This window comes from Siphateles boraxobius, unplaced genomic scaffold, assembly GCF_051911475.1.
Source record: "Siphateles boraxobius isolate OS27281-9 unplaced genomic scaffold, OSU_SipBor_1 31, whole genome shotgun sequence".
Lineage (NCBI taxonomy): Eukaryota > Metazoa > Chordata > Actinopteri > Cypriniformes > Leuciscidae > Siphateles > Siphateles boraxobius.
In genome coordinates, this window is record NW_027508931.1 from 6,677,912 (window position 1) to 6,697,619 (window position 19,708).

The 19,708-nt window shown below is 40.5% G+C and overlaps 2 protein-coding genes across 10 annotated transcripts in view; one reads left to right on the forward strand and one right to left on the reverse strand.

Annotated features, from left to right (window-relative positions):
* Positions 1-2,312: 2,312 nt before the first annotated feature.
* On the forward strand, positions 2,313-10,352 carry parp12a (poly (ADP-ribose) polymerase family, member 12a). 4 transcript variants are annotated; one of them, XM_077193576.1, is made up of 12 exons: positions 2,313-2,737; positions 3,453-3,588; positions 3,861-4,125; positions 4,276-4,386; positions 5,365-5,497; positions 5,915-6,101; positions 6,269-6,389; positions 6,877-6,973; positions 7,073-7,157; positions 7,429-7,559; positions 9,182-9,333; positions 9,450-10,352. In XM_077193576.1, the coding sequence occupies exons 1-12, from the start codon at positions 2,424-2,426 to the stop codon at positions 9,704-9,706; spliced, it is 1,989 nt and encodes a 662-aa protein (XP_077049691.1). In that variant the 5' UTR covers positions 2,313-2,423; the 3' UTR covers positions 9,707-10,352. The 4 variants fall into 4 exon arrangements, with proteins under 4 accessions (XP_077049691.1, XP_077049688.1, XP_077049690.1 ...); XM_077193573.1 differs by having other exon boundaries at positions 2,314-2,737; positions 4,273-4,386; positions 7,070-7,157; XM_077193575.1 differs by having other exon boundaries at positions 2,314-2,737; positions 4,273-4,386.
* Positions 10,353-11,263: 911 nt separating this feature from the next.
* The window catches only part of tbxas1 (thromboxane A synthase 1 (platelet)), an 82,289-nt gene continuing 73,844 nt past the window's right edge, over positions 11,264-19,708 (reverse strand). For all 6 annotated transcript variants that reach the window (XM_077193585.1, XM_077193584.1, XM_077193583.1 and 3 more), the window contains 4 exons: positions 13,313-13,401; positions 13,053-13,190; positions 11,897-12,059; positions 11,264-11,811 (listed from right to left, as the gene is read on the reverse strand). In XM_077193585.1, coding sequence (XP_077049700.1) covers positions 11,716-11,811; positions 11,897-12,059; positions 13,053-13,190; positions 13,313-13,401 — 486 coding nt within the window. In that variant the 3' untranslated portion in view covers positions 11,264-11,715. The remainder of the gene's footprint in view (positions 11,812-11,896; positions 12,060-13,052; positions 13,191-13,312; positions 13,402-19,708) is intronic.

Here is a 19,708-nt window from a genome sequence, read left to right on the forward strand (position 1 = left end):
CTGAGGTGTTGGCTTGTATCTCCTCTTCCTCCTTAGACGGTGTTGTTTTCTTAAAGCATAAGATTGTATGTGGTTACTTATGATATTAAATACACATGGTGAAGTCTTCACAATATGATGCATAAAAACAAGGACAGTGGCTTAATGATTTACCAGCCTGGACTTGGTTGTTTCCCAGTTGTCACTGTTAATTAGGAAAAAGTGTCAGAGCATTTTGAAAAACAAGATCTGGTTAAACGTGTTTATTCAAATGACTTTTTAACCCTTCTATTGAAGAGACACCGTATTACCAGTTCAAATTGAACCAATATTATAAATCACAGCTCAGCAGTCAGAATTTGCTAAGAACTTATTCATAATATAATAATGATATGCTACCTGTAATCATGCTTCTTATAGTTTTAATTTCATGCTAATCATAAACAAACTTTTATTTTCTTATACTATGATGGCCAGCCCACAAGCCTCTTTTAGTCTAACTCTTATTTTTGTCATAACGCATACATTCGTGTTGTAATTAACTGCCAAACATTAACAATATAATCATTTATAGCACGTGGAATTATCACCAAAAGATCAGCATTAAAAAGCGATGAGGGATGGCATGAAATCATACAAAGAGAGGAAATATCCAGAGAAAAATTGATAATTCTTTGTTTTCGTTTAACTTCGTGAAAGTGTTAAAGAATAAGATCTTAGCCATCTCCCAGAATTCCTACTGGCAACTAATGTTTTTCCTGGAGTTGCATGCATAGATATAAATACACAGATGACTCATTAGCGGCTGGTTTCTTTGGGCCGTAAGCATAGGCCGTAAGCCGTCCGCCACATTGGAACGGTCAAAGTCTGTCCCTGAACATTAGAGAGCAAGTGCTCTGTGCATCTGCAACCTAAATATCTATATCTGCAATAGACTTCAGCAGATGATTTTGCAAAACTAAAATACATCAATACAACAAAAAATGCGTTAGCTAAACGTTTCCATAGTTTGGAACCTGGAATACAACACATTATTACCTGTGAAAGGTTATCCCATTTCTTCGGGAATTTAGTGTAGTAATTTGTAAAAATGAAAAACGGGTTGCATTTTGGTTGCAAATGAAAGTCGGGTTGACGTCAGAACCCGACGTCGGATTGACGTCAATCCGACTTTCATTTCCAACCAAAATGCAACCCAAACTCAAAAGGTGCAAGTAGTACAACTCCAGTAAATGTACTTTGTTACTGTCCACCTCTGATTATAGTACACTTAAAGACACTTTTAAAATATGGTTGAAAGAGTTTTTAAAGAATAGAGAAAGTCTTTGGAACGTATTTCCTATATGTAGGACTTATAGGAACTTACTTAAGACTCTTGGAGGCTGTTGAAATGCAATTTTTGTGTTGACAAAATTCCTGTTAAATTGGCCAGTTTTCACTGACAAGCGCTGCCTGCAAGCATGGAAAATGGTATATAAGCACACATTTTCACCACACAATTATTTCATATGGAATAACTAAGACATGCTATTTAAAAACAAATCACTATTCTATCATACATGGTTCAATGAAGGGATTATATTCGACAATATAATACAATTGGTTAGTTCCACTGGATATTTGGTATCATATAGGCTACTGAATTTCTACAAAAATTTAAATTACCAGTTAAACCAAGAGAGTTTGCTATTGTTCTTAACGTGATTCCAAAGAGTGTGATGTTACTCTGTAACTCTAATTCAGTGGAAATCAACATGGATGATCTTTGTGGTAACATTTTCATTGATAATGTTAATGTTTAAAACATAAATTTAGCAATAAGGATATAAGAAATGCTCTTTGTTCTGTCTTTTCCTGCATCAAGATTCTCTTCTTTATTTGGTAATAAAATAATATCTTGGGTCAAAGCATGGAAATTGCCAAATATGTTTTGTGTTAATTAAAGGTAAGGAAGTGTCTTACAAAATACTGCACAGAATATATCCTGCTAAGCATGTTTTGGAAAGATTTATACTTAATATTTCATACCTGTGAATTGTGAGCACTAGAAAAAGAAACTATTTTGCATCTCTTTTTTCACTGTATTTACTCAAGGACATTTTGGAAAGATTCAGAAAATTTTATTAGTAGAGAAGTGTATGATAGAAATTAGTTTCTTCCCAGCTAATGTTAATGTAATGATGGCATTGAATAAAAAAAAAAAAAAAAAACCGTGAGTGACGACACGCGTACCGTTCCAAGATGGCTTGCGCGCCGACGTGTCTTGATGGCCTTGTGGTCGAATGTGACTTTTTTCTACGTATACATATCTTTGGTTGCAGACAGCAGGGGGCGCCAAAGACCAACATCAGTTTCGCTTTCGTTTCCGTTTAGATGCCCCGAACCATCGGCCAAACCCAAGAAGCAGTGAAAACTATTTACTGTCGTTTACGGCATCAACAAATATGTCGTTAATCGTCTCAAGACACATATTTAACTTTCTCTGCAAACATGAAGGCTGTACGGAGTATGGTAAAGTCGAGAGGAATTTGCGGCAGAGTTTCACGGTGGCGGATCAGGTTTTGTCTCAGGTGCTCGATGATAACCAGAGGTTTGTTATAATTCAGGATCAAGGCTCGAATCCCAGAAGCTCCATACCAGCTGCTGACAGCCAGATCATAGCCAAAACCTCACTGCGAGTGTGTAAAAATGACAAATGTGCCAGGTGTGAAGACCTACACCTTTGCAGGTACTTTGTATGTGGAAATTGCAAATTTGGGTAAGTAACGTTAAACTTTGAAGTCCTTCCTTTGTAACGTTAGGCCTGCCGGTTGTAATGAATGTGTATGTCATAAACACTAAGGTAGAGATAAGGTATACGCCTTTTTTTAACGTGTATTCATTGCAACTGACTCTGTATTTATGTTAATATTGCTAGCCCCTGTTTAGCCTAACGTTTCTTTTACTTGTAGTAATCCAGTAGCGCCTAGTAGCCTATATTTTACTTCTTCTTTTTATTTTAAATGTCATTAGTGTAATACTAGCACAGTTACCGTGACAACTAGGGCCTAACAACCATTGTTGTATGTATTTTGTGCTGGTAACTATTTTAGTTTTATTAACCTAGTTACTATTCCTAAGTTCATTCATTCAGTATCTTGTACTGTAGACCTAACTATTCTCGTATGTATTCCAGTTTTCTTTTTAATTGAATTAAGTAGCTATTTGATTCGTCATCATCATTATATGAGTAAAAAGCCATTTGCAGCTAGTAAGATGAGAAATGTTTCCAGTATCACTGTCGTCTCATAAATAGACCTAGTATTTACTATTAGGAACTAGTAAAGTTGGAATAGGTGCCAGGAATAGTTGGAATGCAGCATGCATTACAAAATAACTCTGTGTTGTACAGTATTTAGATGATCTGTTTATGGTAGAAAATAAAATGTCACTGTATATAAATACATTTCATTTGCCTTATTTTTCATTCTTAGGGCAAAATGCAAAAATTCCCATGACTTGACTTCAGCACATAATTCTGACCTTGTGAAAAGTAATGATCTTCAAGGCCTTACAAGTGGAGAGTTGTTTCAACTTCTGCTTCAAAATGACCCCTCATTACTTCCTGAGGTCAATATCTATTAAACAGGTTTGCTAGTTAATCTCGTTCTTTATTCAGGTGACTTTTGTAAGTCAGACTCTGGACGGTATTTGAAACTGACATTAAAATATCTAGATTGTGTAAACATTAACTTTTCACCTGCATATCTCACTCTGCATAACAAGGGAAGTGATTACAGGAGCTGTGTACTCTGATCCAAGATGGCCGAACACACACAACATATGTTTATCTTCACATAGTGACTACAGTATGTGACTCTCGTCTTCTGTGATTTCTCTAGGTGTGCTCCCACTACAACAAGGGGATTGGCGAATATGGCAGTTGTAAATATAAAACATCCTGTACCAACCTGCACATCTGCCAGCACTTCCTGCAGGATGACTGTAAGTTTGGAGCAGGCTGCAAAAGGGCCCACATATTCGATGCAAATGCTCTGAAAATTCTGAATGTTCGAGGACTGGGTCCAGAAAACATGCACAGACTCTACAAGCTTTACAAGAACAAGTTACTGATTGCTTCTTCCGCTTTCAAGAAAAATGAGACAGGTGAATGAAAAAAAGAGACACTGATTCTGTTTGGTTTCAAATTAGCGCACATTATTTTGCACTGAACAAAATAGCTGTAGATTACTGCTCTATTTGTTTGGTTCTTCTCCTCCATGTTTCATTACATTCTGCTTTCTATCTGGACAGCAGCTGTACCAGCAGTGAGAGGACGCACCAGACACAAATCCAGTAGCTCTGTCAGTGAAGCGGATCACAATGAAATCTGTCTCTTTTTCATACGCACTGGATGTAGTTTCAAAGGTGATGTAATTGAATATTCTAATCGCAAACAAGAACTGTGTCCGAAATCGCATGTCTACCCAGACAGTAACATAGTTTTGGCCCAGATACGGGCCACATCTGGTACATGTGGATTCTATGCGTACCAGATGTGGGCTGGATCTGGGTCGACATTGTTGTTGTGTGGGTAGTAGGTACTACATTTTGTTTGAAACTTACTTTGCGGCTGTAAAAGTTCTGTATAGTATGATTATGGGTAGTGTGAATGAAATTTGTACTACATACGCCATGTTGTCACTGTCACGTGACCTACTGTACCATCGTCAGTTGTGTTGCTTCACTGCCATTCATAACTCTTCTCCCATGGTTTCATGGGATGGGAAAGTGTCCATCAAGCATACACTCCAGAATCTCAGCATAAGTAGTAGGTCATCTGTGTGTGTTCCGCCTAATGTTTTTTGGATGATATGTATTTTGACATACTACTTTTTTGGCTTACAGTTTTCTCATACTATATAGTATGCAAATAGGCATATATGGATGCAGCAAATAGTTTCTCAACCTTTAAATATTAAAATACATTTATTTTACATTATAAATAAATCAACGCATTTGCATAAATTAAATATTTTTTCAGCATACTTTTATAGGTTTCTATCCTATAAATAAAATATGCATAATAGTAACTTAAAAAAGTGAAATGTGCTCTGCAACGTGACTTGGACACAAGAGTGAACTCGTCACACAAGGTGCCACAAATGGTGCATATAAAGAAGTGTCACTAAGAGCCCCAAAATAGGTGGTATTATTTGCAAGCACTTTTTTGAGTAGAACAACAGCTTAATTCTGTTATGTGTGGGTGTAGGGGAACAAGAATTATGGTAAATAAAAAATGGGAACAAAAAAAACTCTTTATGTTAAACAAAAAAACAATTTGATTAAGTGTGTTTTATTCTCAAAGCAATGTGTTTGACATCCCATAATTTGTGTTCCCTCTAGACAAGTGTGCCCGTTTTCACCACCATTTGCCCTATAAATGGCAGATATTACAGAAGGATGGAAGTACGTGGGGTGACTTACTGAATGAAGAGGAGGTTGAGAAGGAATACTGCAGTCCAGCTAATGTTCTGTGGTATAAAAAGATACACATATATACTCAGTGGTATTTGAATGGGTTTTCTAATAACATTTATGTTGCAAATCTAGCGTTTTATCAATTGCCAAAGTAACCGATGGCCTTATAGAAATGTTTTATCAGTTGTGAGCGATTAATCTTCTTTGTGTCCAATAAGAGGGAAGGTTACTGGGATGAAATCAGTAGTATTCAGCTAGTCATGTGATCTTAATATGTCTGCTCCTATGAGGAGACCCGCTTCATGTAAAATAAAATGTATTTTATTAAGTTATTGATGTGAATAATGGGAAATTGATTAGAAAAAAAATGTCCAATTAAAGATTGTACATGTTGCACATATGCATCTGAAGTGGCCAGTATTTGTAGTGGTTTGTCTTGATTTTTATAACACCACTTGTGTTCTCCGTATTGCAGTATTACCCAGAGCAGCTCGGGGGATCATCAGGTAGTGGACTTTATGTCAATGACTTGTGGAGTGTCAGAAGTCCGTCGGCTGTCCACAGCATCTTCTGTTACTAAACCACCCCATTTCATTCTGACCACTGAATGGATCTGGTACTGGAGGAATGACAAGGGAGGTTGGACTGAGTATGGCAAAGGGGTCAGTGACACATTTGCAACATAATACCTATTAAAAAAATGATTCTAAAGCTTGTTCTTCAAGAATAATACCATACATATACAGTTATTTGTGTCAATAAATTATACAAAAAACCTGTTAGCTTTTGAACTACATTTTTCACAGCAGTTATTGTGTGAATCTTACAGGAGGATTCTAAACTCATGGCGTCCGTCAGCTCAGAAGACCTCGAGAAACATTACCTGGCTGACAGTGAAAAGGAAATCTCATTCACTTCAGAGAACCATCAATACGTCCTCAAATTAAAAGGTACTTGTGTTGTTACTGTTAACTAAAACTAAATAATTTCTTTATTAAAATAAAGCTTAAATAAATTCTAAATATTAGATGAGCATTAGAAATGTTGCTTTGGCAACTAACTGAAAAATAATTAATAACAAAGACAAAAGCACATACAATCACTAACCTAAATTATAGCAAAATTGAACATAAAAATAAAGGTAATACGTTATAATAATATATAAATAAGGTCACACATAACTATTAACTACGACTTTTGCCTCAATTAACTCCTAATTACTGCTTATTAATAGTTAGTAAGGTAGTTGTTACGTTTATGTATTGGGTAGGATTAGGAATGTAGAATATTGTAATGCAGAATAAGGCATTAATAATGTGCTTTATAAGTACTAATAAACAGCCAATATCCTAGTAATATGCATGCTAACAAGCAACACATTATTGGTGAGAATTGGACCCTAAACTAAACTGTAAATAATTGGCAAATAATTTTCAGAGATGTCCCAGCAAAATCTGAAGTACAAAACTGTAAGGGACGTTAGGAGGAGACCACGTTTCGTTTCTGCCGAAGATGTCAAGAGCAAAATCAAGGGGTACGATATACTATACCACTTGTCAATTACATGCACACACATTGAACATGATTTATTTGTTGTTCAGTGCACTTTAGTGTATTATGTTTTAATTAGCAGTGAGTCTCCAGACAGCTCAACATCTTCTTCAGTGGAAGTTCCTCCTTACTGGGACAAAGGAGCTCTTCCTATTTTCACTTACAAGGTACATAGTCCAATCTCATTGAGTACAGCGAGGTCAAGCATTTATTAAACGCTATGGTAATCAATTCTGTACTGTACTTGGGGTTATACTGTAGATGAAGATTAGTATTTCTACTCTTACTACTCATAAAGCATTTTATCCAAAGCGACACATATGTGGAACATCACATCGTTTTTATGTTAGTCGAAAAGCATCAGTTACCAACAGTCTAGTCTGTCAGTTACCAACAATACTGACTTTCTGAAACTAAAGCAGTGTAATGTTTCCTCAGATTATTCCTTTGCAAAGCTCTTCCAAGGAGTACCAAAGGGTGGGTTCAATGTTTAGTAGAACAATGCCCAAAAGCATCATTCACAGCATTGAAAGAGTGCAGAATCCTTCTCTCTGGAAGGTCTTTCAGTGGTACGTTTTTTCATATATTTCTATATAATATTTCACTAGAAAAACAACAACAACATGACTACTAGAAGAAAATTCATTTGCACAAGGTCATTACATATTATACTTCAGCTATACTGTATATGTAAAAAAATCCATTTTGGACAGTCAGATCTTTGGGATCTGCAAGCAAATGATGCTAGAGCTTTTTCAGAACTAACTTCACTTTTCCAAGCCATTTTAGTGATTGTATGAAGTCATTTCCCCTCAAAAACACAGATATAGTTTATCACTTGAACTACAGTATGAACATGTTCCATGAATGTGGGATGAACATAAAGTAAACAAATTCTTAATCTTTGATTTGAACAATATATCTACTATTGTAATTTAGATTATAACTTGGTATTTTGCTTGAAAAATGTGCAATTAAAATGGAATATTGCAGTAATTTTTATTAATTTGCCCTTGTAATCTTTAACCAGAACAACTTTCCTCCCACTTGCGATGACATCTAATCTTTTCTCTGCTGACGTTTTTTGGGATCACAATGATCCAATCAATTCCCGATGGACAAAATTAAGTCCCAGCCTACATTTTTTTTCTTGCTCAACAAAGCCGTTTCACTCAGATGCACTGAACATCGCAATTCATACTTTGCACGTGACGTCACAAGTACTGGCTGGCGGGCAAGAACGTCGTTCTCTAGCAACAAAACCCAGTAAACAAATCAAGGATCTTGCCAGGACCTCGCCAGTTTTAATATACAAAATTTGGTGTTTTGACCTGTAAATGACATGCCAGATAGTTGTTGTGCGATTGGATGCACTATTATTCAGCATAATCGGGTTAAGGACGTGCATGTAAACACACTCATTCCCCGAAAGTGAAAGTAGAAAAGGACTGAGCTTTCAGCATCTGTCGCTGCATAAACGCTGCGTTCTCTCAGAGACGACGATGGATATAACGGTATAGCGATGAATATCTTAATTTACTGGCTTAATATTTCTCTTGTGGACCTACATTAATGACAGTAAAAAAGTTGAAGAATATTTCTTTTTAAACAAGTTTTTGAAGCTGCTTTTGATTTTCACAGATGAGAGTTGTGCTGTTTGTGAACTAAACACTGTTATTTTGTTTCCGTAGCACATTAACAAAACGTTTAATGACACTAATAACACTAAAAACAATACAATTACAAAATATTAATAATATCACTAAAATGATATAGAGCTCGGGATCGTTTTGTCATCTTAGTGATATAATATTTAGTAATTGTATTGTTTTTAGTGTTATTAGTGTCATTAAATGTTTTGTTAATGTGCTATGGAAACAAAATAGCCTCACTATATAATTGATTGTAGTATTGGAAATTTGCAAGGCTGCAATTCCCCTGGCTGGCCACTGTTTGTCGCCATTTTGTCAGCGTTTGTTTCCCGCCAGGTATCCATGGTAGTCACGTGACTGCAAAGTATGAATGGGGGCAAAAAACTACCGCAACTTCCGTTTCATGACAACTTTAATATTAATACTTGTTTAAGTATCCAAATACACTTTTTACATTCTAAGTGGGTAATAATAGTATTTTGAAAATGGTATACGTGGTTTATTGATCTAATTTACCCATTATGTTGTTTTTTTTCTAGGCAAAAAGAACAAATGAATTTGAAGAATGGAGGGAATGCTGTGAACCAGCGTTACCTTTTCCATGGTACGGATGAGTCTTTCATAGATGCCATCTGTGAGCAGAACTTTGACTGGAGGATCTGTGGCAGTCATGGGACAAGTTATGGGAAAGGTATTTATGCATTTGCTTCATCTTTGCAGCATTTAACAGCTCTTCATCATATTATGTTCAATGAAAGTTATTAAATACTATTGTATGTTTCTGAATTGATATTTAATCATTAACAGGCAGCTATTTTGCCAGAGATGCTTCATACTCTGACAGATATGCAAAATCCAGGAACGGCAAGACCAAGAAGATGTTTGTGGCACTGGTGCTGGTCGGAGACTTCACAAGGGGTAACAGTGGTTTTCTCCGTCCTCCACAGAAACCCAACAGTCAGAGCTTTTACAACAGCTGTGTTGACAATGAGACTAACCCAGCCATTTTTGTTGTGTTTGAGAAATTCCAGATCTATCCTGAGTACATCATTGAATACTCTTAATCAAACTATTTTTTAAAGTTTGATACATTGAAACATTCTAGTTCTGTAAAGCAGGTTTGCTTATATACTTATTTCTTGAAATAGTTCTGAAAGTCTTGTTACTCAAACGATTTATGTTAACATCACTGAACATAACCAAAATCTACAACTCTTTAGCATTTTAAGTATTTTCTTTCAAGAAAATGTTTGTGGAGTATTTCATATTAGGTAATTGTTTAATCATAATTAGGTTTCCTAAACAATCATCTGTGGCAGACATAACGGGAATAAAATAACAGGATTTTATGTAATGTCTTTATGTATTAGGTTCTATATAGGTTCTATATAGTGTAATCACTAACTATAAATCAATCAATAATTCAGTTTTATTGCACTAGATTTTAATGCAGAATATGAAAGGTAAATGATGAGGTTTAGAATTGTCTGAACACTAAGCATTAGCCTAACTCAAGCCCTTGAATTACTGGAGCATAAGTTTTTTTTTTTTTTTTTTTTTTTTTTTTTGTGTTCAATGGTAGATGGAATTAAAGTAATGATACTGTTACAGACCGGTACTTTCTACTACAATTTTCTTTATTATTACAGTTATTTTAAAAAAGTACTGTATATAAAAATCAGCCCAAATAAAAAATGTTTACCAAAAAAATTATAATTCTGTCATCAGAAATGGGTGTGATTGGATCATTGAGTCGGCAAGTTGAACTTTATTGAAATTAGTTGATTCATTGAAAAGATCTGACTCAAATAATTCATCAACAAAAATAAATTTGCTACTTCTCATGAATGTGAAAAGGTAGGATGGATGTCTAGAACTTAAATATCGGTCTGTCACAGTTATCGCATGGCTTCAGATTACTTAAAATATAGTGCACCTCTTTTATGTTGAATTAAGACGTTCACCTTCCCTGTTTAGGCAAAGTACATATGACAAAATTTTATTTTTTGTCGAACTATCCCCACATCAGTCTCTGTTAGTATTTGATTTTGAAGTTTTCACTCATCACATTCTTGGACCTCTAGGAAAATGCTGATATGCAAAGTACAGCTCTGCTATAAACAATACAGTTTGACAAATAACTATGAAAGATTTGCAGCATGTAATAGAGAACAAATTCGCAACTTTAATTTATAGATCAAAAGTCAAGAAATGCAAAATCTCTAATAAAGGAGCAAGATTAACCATATTGCTCAATAATGCAGTGAAAAACAGGCAAGGGGAAGAAGGACATTTACCAGGAAATCGTGAGAAGACAAGTAGCAGGTCAGATATTATTGGGGAGTCACTGCGACCCCTGGTGGCTAGACTGAGAAGTGAAGTCTTGGAAATCCGGTTTTGAGATTACTAATCGAAGACTCTGGTCCCCTCAGCGGCTTTTTCAGGCCAAGAACCGTCCACGTTTACAGTAAGTTTGTTTTATATACAAAACAAACTCTCACAGAGTTCTATCGAAAAGTTATATGGTTTAAAGCTCATAACATTCACACACTTTGACCCCTTTCATGTGTGGGTCTAAGATGCTTGATATCAAATAATGAGGATGAAGATAAATACATGTATACTGAGTGATAAACCATTTATTTAGTCATCATTATTACTTTCAATTTCAAATCATCTGAATATGTCGTCAATGTTTACAGTTCATACCCTGAGTAAACATTCACATTCAACTAAACGGGTTAAATAATGCCACACAATACAGCAAGCTGCACACTGAACCTTAATAATCTCATTATTCTGGTACTGCAGTGCACTGTATATTTACATAATATAAAATAACAGTGTAATCAACATAAAATCAAATGCCCTGCGGGCAACAAGGCAAGACGTCTCATCCTAGTTCCTTTTAACAAATGTATTATACAGTATGTAACACTGTATGTGTTGAAATCAGTTTTAATCAAACAATTAGTAGCCTACAGATATGTCTGTCATATGACTCCAGAATAAGTAATATGGTTTCTAATAATTTGATTAGAATCAGACTGTGCCGCTGAGAACTGAAACCGTATCAGAACTCATCTTCAAAATTTTCCCTCTTGGTGATTTGGACAAAAATACCATTCTTGGGTCCGAGGGTGGTGTTCGACTTTAATTCCAGAGGAACCTGTGTGACATAAAAGAGAAAATGTTGGAAAACAGAATCTACATGCATACTGAAGCTGTACTTTTCCAGTCAAACAATGACAAACCTCAGTGTCCTCGCAGGCCACAACGTTAAACCTCCTAAATATGTGAACCAGAGCCACTTTAATCTCCAGCTGGGCCAATCTCATGCCCACACAGCTGCGTGGCCCCGCTCCAAATGGCAGATACACAAATGGGTGCCGGCTGGCCTTGGCTTCTGGAGTGAACCTGAGACAAAAACAGAGTTCATTGTGAGCACATCACGGGAGGCAGGCAAACAAAATGGAGAAATAGCTGTGTACAGATTGTGGAAAAAATATCTATAGAATATCCACAGAGAGGATTTAAAATAACTACAAGATTCTGTAAGATACTGTACAAAAGTTTTTAAATGTTTTTGAAAGAAGTCTCCTATGCTCATTAATAATTCTTTTATTTTATCAAAAATACAGTAAAATATTATTACAATTTAAATATTTCATATATTTTAAAATATAATTTAATCCAGGGATGTTAAAGCTGGATTTTCAGCATTATTACTCCAGTCTTCAGTGTCACATGGTCTCTCAGAAATCATTCTAATGCTGATTGGGTGCTCAAAAATCTTATTATTATCCATGTTGAAATCAGTTGTGCTGCTTAATATTTTTGTGGAAACCATGATACATTTTTTCAACGATCAAGATTCTTTGATGAATAAAAAGTTTGAAAAGAACAGCATGTATTAGAAATAGAAATTCTTCGTAACATTATAAATGTCTTTACTGTCACTTTTTAACAATGTAATGTGTTCTTGCTGAATAAAAGTATTAATTAATTAAAAAAATCTTTCTGACCCCAAACTTTTGAATGGTAATGTGTAACTATGCTAAACGTAGGACCCTTTTACACAACTCCATTTTCAACTAAAAACTGTTATTTTTGTATGTGTTTTGGAAGTTAATTTACACCACAACAGCATTTTGGGGGCCTGAAAACGCTAACTTTTGAAAACGTTTTTTTTTAGTACATCATTGTCATGTAAACATACCCTAAAATATTATTTTTCGACAAAAAAAAAAAAAAAACAGCATCACATTTGTATCACTCAATTTGACTAGCTCATGGAAAACTGTTGCTGTGCAATGCAATGCTGACAGCCAAAATAGCATCATAGATGCTAAATGATCATTGTTACAGAAGCTGTTCTGCTTAGAAAGGATTAGCTGAAAGACAGTTCACCTCTCCGGGATGAATTTCGTAGGTTCGCTCCAGTGCTCTGGGTCATAGTGAAGAAAACCTGTAGGGATTTCCAGAGATGATCCTTTAGGCAGAAGCTGGCCATTCACGACACAGTCTTGCTCAACATTTCGTGCAACCCTGTGATGAAATACACAAAAGAAACATGATATTTAAGATCTACTCTGGGGGAAAAGTGCATGCTAGTTCAATGCCCAGAACCAACGTGTTTTCAACCGGTTATAAAATAGTAGCTGTCATACCTGAATGCAGGCGGATAGAGTCTGAGCGACTCGCATATGACCAGGTCTAAATACTTCAGCTCCTGGACATTAGTGTAATCTGCGGTCTCCTGAAAAAGAGAATTAAACGTATTGAGGATGACAACAACAATCCTGCACTAAAATATTTCTAGTTACCACTAATGGCCAGTAGGTGGCAGCACAGCAGCAATAATCAGTGATCCATTCTAAACAACATAAAATGGCTTTTAAAAAAATTGAAACAAATGTACTATATATTGTACTATACAACGTTTCTTTGTGATCAATATTTTTATTGTCTTGAAATTAGAGGAACGCTAATCATATGTACAAATTAAGTACAGATGCCCAAAAGCTGCCTAGATTTTAAAATAAATAAATAAATAGTATTTGTTTGAACTGAAAACGAAGCAGACGCAGCCCAGCAGGCAGTGCTAAGTAGTCTATCTCTGCATGGCTCTGTGAAAATAGGGGTCAGGCACTGAGCACGCACCCGTACACTTCTGCCCACATCCTCGGCCTCTGAGGCCCCCAGTCATGCAATGTGGGCATTATAAATGACTGGCTGCTCTAAAGTCACTCTGTTCCACCAATAAAAGCATCCGTCGCAGAGATGAGAGGATGCAGCGGGGCGAGAAGAGGGGCAAATTCTGGCACGCTGGCTGGATACATCCTCCACAGGCGCCCGCCCCCCTATTGTCTGGCTTCACTGTCAGTAGTCAGTTCTCGTTGGGCGTCATTGTGGTTCCAGTGTAGAGTGACATGGCAGTGATGAAACACTGTGAGAAGGGCAGCACTTGTCTCGCTGCAGCACACGAGCTGGTTTGCATAGTGTGTATTTCAACAGACTCACAAGGGGACTGAAAGGTGCTCTTAGATTTAAAGTCCCCCTGTAGTCAATAATTGTTTCCATTAAAACTCATCTTTGATCACCAAAATTACAAATTTAAATGTTTTTTCCTTGAAAAAAAGTCTTCTTGCCTTAAAATAGCTTTAATCTAACTCTACACCCTTGCCTTATTTAGTATACGCTGTCCTATGAATATGCAAATTAGCCCCGCCTCCACTCACTCCCACCAGCTCAGAGATCAACTCGTGGATGATAACGCGTTGTCGTGATTGGTTACAAGGTAGTTTGTGTCGTCAGAAACACCAGCGATTTCAAACCACGTTTATGAGACTATCTTTGGTTCACATGCAGTTTTAAGGAGAAAATACTCAGCAATGGTGTTGAATTATGAATTTGCACATGGTTTGTCTTAAAGCATAATAAAAACACCACATAGACATTTAAACAACATTAAAAGCTTGATTTACACCACAGGGGACTTTAAGACTAGTAAGGGTTTGTTTAAAGGACCACTAATTATTGACTAAACTATGGTGACCATGGAGAAATTTAGTAAAAATACTAGTAATGCTTATCTAACATATGTTTACCTAATCTCTGGCCAAAACAAAGCGATCAATATTTACCTCTCTGTGCCATTTGTTTCAGTATAAAAGAGATATTTTAGATTCTGTTGGCACAGCTCGGTATTATTTCAATAATTTCTTTGAGAAAATGTGAACTATTCATTGTATTTCTGCCAAAAGGACAGAGCCTCTGTTTATTCTCTGACTCGCAGCCTCAAGTATGACTAAATTTAACTCCACTTGAATGCACATTGATGCCTCTAAAATCACAAAGCAAGGTCAGAAGCTAGATAGACTAGCCAATTTTTCAAGTCTCGGTTGATTCGCTTTTTTCTGTATTTTTTTAAGCTTTCATCAAACAAACAAACAACCAAACAAAAGCCCAGGGCAAAAGATTGATTTCTATGATAGATCGTGCACAATGTTGCTATGAATGTGCTACATCTTCCTGTATGGGCTTGAATGCCACTTTATTAACAACTGATCACCGCAAACAATTTTGGCCTGAAATGGTTTAAGAAAAACCCAATACAAAGCAAATCAAATGCAAATGTTAGACAGGGGATCTTGAGCTCTGTTTGTTTCCATCCTGCTAGCATGTAAGGGGAATATTTCTGGTTTAATAACTGTGCTAAACCTTGTTTGTAGACCGACACTTCGCTAAGCTACAGAAATCAACCATTACAAGCTTAAGGGCCACTGGTGAAGAGACAAAAAAGACATTCTGAGGCAATTTTAATCCTTCTCTAAATTAATTTACACACCCTTCACCCTCAAACATGTTGATTATTGGCCTTTTTTTTAGAGATCAAGATGTTTCTCAGATGTTACCATGTTTCTAGATTCACGAAATTCTGAATTTAATTGCACATTTCCTTGCTCTCATATGGCGACAACAAACACATTCCGCATTGCAAGTAACCTAATGAATTCTCATTAAGTATATAGAAAAATCAGTTAAAACGTAACAGAACATGTAATTAAAATCCAAAGGGGCCGTACCATTGGAATTAATAAAAAATGATTTGACCTAAAAATACTCAAACGTTTCCTTCAAATTCATTTCGAGAGAGACAAAAAATCCGTGCCATGTTCAAAGGAGCACCCTGGTAAAACAACCCATTGCTGTGGTATTTCTTGGTATTAATATCAGCCTCTTTTCATAAAATGTGATTAATTTCTCTTGCGTGAGAGCGTGTGAAATGTTTGCAGGCCTTGGAGCGCAGACAGCCTGCCTATTCACGTCTGCCGTCTCCCTTATTTATGCTTCTGCATTCATTCACGTCATAGAGGAGACAGGCTATCAATCAGTTCTTGAATTTTAGACATTTAACCTCCTGTTAAATGATATGTTGTGCCTATGATATGTGTGCATGCGTATGTGATAAGAATTTTTTGCATAACTGGATGAGCATTTAGTTCCCTTTCGTTGTCACTCCGAGTTACGTCGGATGACGACGAATGGGGTTTCGCTTAGAAAGCCTATCAACTTCGAGTATTACAAAACGAGCCAATGGCAAAGAAATGCCATGGGTCTGCGGAATTTGCATGGCGTAACTCCGCCCCACCTCGTGGGTATAAAAGGAGGAAGCCGGCAGCAAGCAGATATGTTTTCGCTTCGGAGCCAAGTGTATTCTTCTCTCCACAAGCCATCTCTGAATTGTCAGCTTTACAAACGAGTACCTCGAGTGTTGGTGTGACGGCGATCTACGGCGAGAGCGTGCTTCCTGCTGATCTGTTGCAGTGGTCTGCCAGTCGGTGCGTTTCTCCCCGGGTGCTTCAACACTTGAGTTTTCTCTCACTAAAAGAGCTTACACGTGGCACGTCTTTTTAAAGATGTCTCGCCCGTGTACTTCTGGTTGCGGCAGATTGGTATCGGACTCTGATGGGCACGAGCGTTGCATAGTATGTTTGGGCATTGATCATGCTAGAGCAGCGCTCGTGGATGACTCATGTTCTCTCTGTGGGAACATGACCATCGCGTCATTACGGTCGAGACTCCGTGAACTCGCAAGAGTGAGAGTCCCCTCATCCACCCCCCGTCCTGCGGCTGGTGGCCAGGGTGATCTGAGGGTTACGGTCTGGAACAAGGCGCCGACTATGTGTCCGCGACCCCAGCCCCCCTCTTCAATGACGGTGCCCGCTAGTGAACTGCTGATTCCCGCGGGTCTACCCTCTGGTGGCCCGCGGGCTTCAGTTGAAGCTACAGAGGAAGATGCCATGTCTGTTGCAGCATCACTAGGCGGGTTTGACTCTTCTGGAAGTGAGGGCTCGTCACAGCTGCCACCTTCCGGTGTGCATACGGCTGTGCTCGAGTCTGATCCGGAGATGACGGCCATGCTTTCCCGGGCAGCCGCGAGCATCGGACTTGAGTGGAGGCCTCCACCCTGTCCTGAGCGCTCGCGGCTGGACGATTGGTTTTTGGGTAAGGCCGCCGACCCTCGTCCTCGGCAAACCCCAATACCTTTCTTCCCGGATGTGCATGATGAGATCTCGAAGTCCTGGAAGACCCCCCTGTCTTCTCGGGACCGCTCGCTGGTCTCATCCGCCTTTCCTCCCCTCGATGAGGCAGCTGCCCGTGGGTACACTGGGCTTCCCCCGGTTGAACGCTCTGTTGCCATGCAACTATGTCCGCAGAGTGCTTCTTCTCGGGGCGAGCCTAAGCACCCATCCAAAGCCTGTAGATTTTCGTCGACCCTGGTGGCGAAGTCTTACAGAGCGGCGGGACAGGCGGCTGCTTCACTGCATGCTATGGCCACTCTGCAGGTCTACCAGGCCCAGATGCTCAGAGACATGCACGAGGGTAGGACAAACCCAGGGCTCTTTGATGAGCTGCGCGCCGCGACCGACCTTGCTCTCCGGGCGACGAAGGTTACCGCGCGCTCCCTGGGTTTGGTGATGTCCACAGCTGTGGTCCAGGAGCGACATCTGTGGCTGAACCTGGCTGACATGCGGGACGCTGAGCGGACCCGTCTGCTTAACGCCCCCTTGTCCCAGGCCGGCCTCTTCGGCGGTGCAGTTGAAGACTTTGCCCAACAGTTTTCAACTGCCCAGAAACAGACCGAGGCCATCAAACACATTCTGCCCCGCCGGCCCGCTGCTGCCTCCACCTTGCCGGCCGGGCAGACGCCTCGACCTGTTTCCCGCCGAGGGCGCCCTCCTGCGGCTCCCGCCCCTCCCGCCCGGACCACGCAGCAGCCTCCACCCAGGGCCGGTCGCGGAGGAAGCCGTAAGAAGGCGCCACAGCCCTCTCCTGCCCCGCCCCCCGCTAAACGCCGGGCCAAGCGGCGCTCCTGAGACGGGCTGCTCAGGGATGATGATTGTTTCTCAGGAGGTGGTAGCAGGACCACTCCTTCCCCCGGTGGAGGGCCGGGGGAGAATCTTTTGTTCTCCACTCCCCGCTGCTCACCCACGGGTGGGCAGCACCCTAATGTGGTTAAAGACAGAAACAATCCCCTCTTCCCTGAGCTCACAGAGTTCTCGGGCGACACAGAGCGCCGCCCACAAGCCGTGCTCTCCTCGCCCCCCTCTGTCCCAGAGGCGGTTGACACGGCGTGCCGTCCACGGACCGCTTCGCCCTTGTCCCCCTCTGTCGCCAGACCCCTGGCAGAGCAGGCCCCCGCGGGACGACCAGCCTGGTCCTCCCCTGGCCCCCTCTGCCAGGGTGCGGTTGCTAACTGTGCCCCCTCTCCGGGCCGCTATGCCGTCCACATCTGGGCCAGTTACTCCGCCTCGCTGCCCCTCCGGGGGGACGCCTGTGGCCCGCATGATCCCGTTGGTTCAGTTCCTGGGAGCCTGGCTAGAGCTTCCCCGTCTGTCCCACTGGATCGCGCGTACCGTCAGGCTCGGCTATGCGATTCAGTTCGCACGGTCTCCTCCCCGCTTCAGGGGAGTCCGCTCCACTTTGGTCGGTGGCAATGCCCCTATCATGAGAGCAGAGATTGCCACCCTGCTGGCGAAGGGTGCAATCGAGACTGTCCCTCCAGCCGAGATGAGGTCCGGCTTCTACAGCCCCTACTTCATTGTCCCCAAGAAAACCGGTGGGTTACGGCCAATCCTGGACTTGCGCGTGCTGAACCGCTCCCTTCATCGGATGCCGTTCAAGATGCTCACCGCCAAACGCGTTTTCGAATGCATACGGCCCCAGGATTGGTTTGCAGCGATCGACCTGAAGGACGCCTACTTTCATGTCTCCATTCTTCCTCGACACAGACCGTTCCTCCGGTTTGCTTTCGAGGGGCAGGCATACCAGTACGCGGTTCTCCCTTTCGGGCTAGCCCTGTCTCCTCGCATCTTCACGAAGGTCGTCGAGGCGGCCCTTGTTCCCCTCGAGAGCAAGGGGTTCGCATCCTGAGTTATATCGACGACTGGCTGATCCTAGCTCACTCTCGAGATCAGGTTTGCGAACACAGGGACCTAGTGCTCCGGCACCTAGCCCGTCTGGGCCTTCGGGTCAACTGGGAGAAGAGCAAACTTTGCCCCGTGCAGAGGATCTCTTTTCTCGGTATGGACATCGACTCGGTCGCCATGTCCGCGCAGCTTACGAGCGAGCGCGCGCAGTCACTGCTGACTTGCCTAAGACAATTCGAGGGCAAGAGTGCGGTTCCACTGAAACTTTTTCAGAGGCTCCTGGGGCATATGGCATCTGCAGCCGCGGTCACGCCGCTCGGATTGCTTCATATGAGACCGCTTCAGCTTTGGCTTCGCGACCGAGTCCCGAGGTGGGCATGGCAACACGGCACGTTCCGAGTACCAGTTACTCCGACCTGCCGTCAGTTCTTCACCCCGTGGTCGAACCTCGATTTTCTCAGGGCCGGTGTCCCCCTGGCTCGAGCTTCCCGGCATGTTGTTGTCTCAACAGATGCCTCCACCACGGGCTGGGGCGCCATGTGCAATGGACATGCTGCTGCGGGCTCCTGGACAGGACCCCAGCGGCTGTGGCATGTCAATTGCCTCGAGTTGTTGGCAGTACGCCTTGCC

Coding starts and splice junctions, on each gene's coding strand:
- parp12a (XM_077193573.1), top strand. CDS start 2,424: ATGTCGTTAATCGTCTCAAGACACATATTTAACTTTCTCTGCAAACAT. Junction 6,102..6,268: donor GGACTGAGTATGGCAAAGGG/GTCAGTGACACA, acceptor TGAATCTTACAG/GAGGATTCTAAACTCATGGC. Junction 9,334..9,449: donor TGGGACAAGTTATGGGAAAG/GTATTTATGCAT, acceptor AATCATTAACAG/GCAGCTATTTTGCCAGAGAT.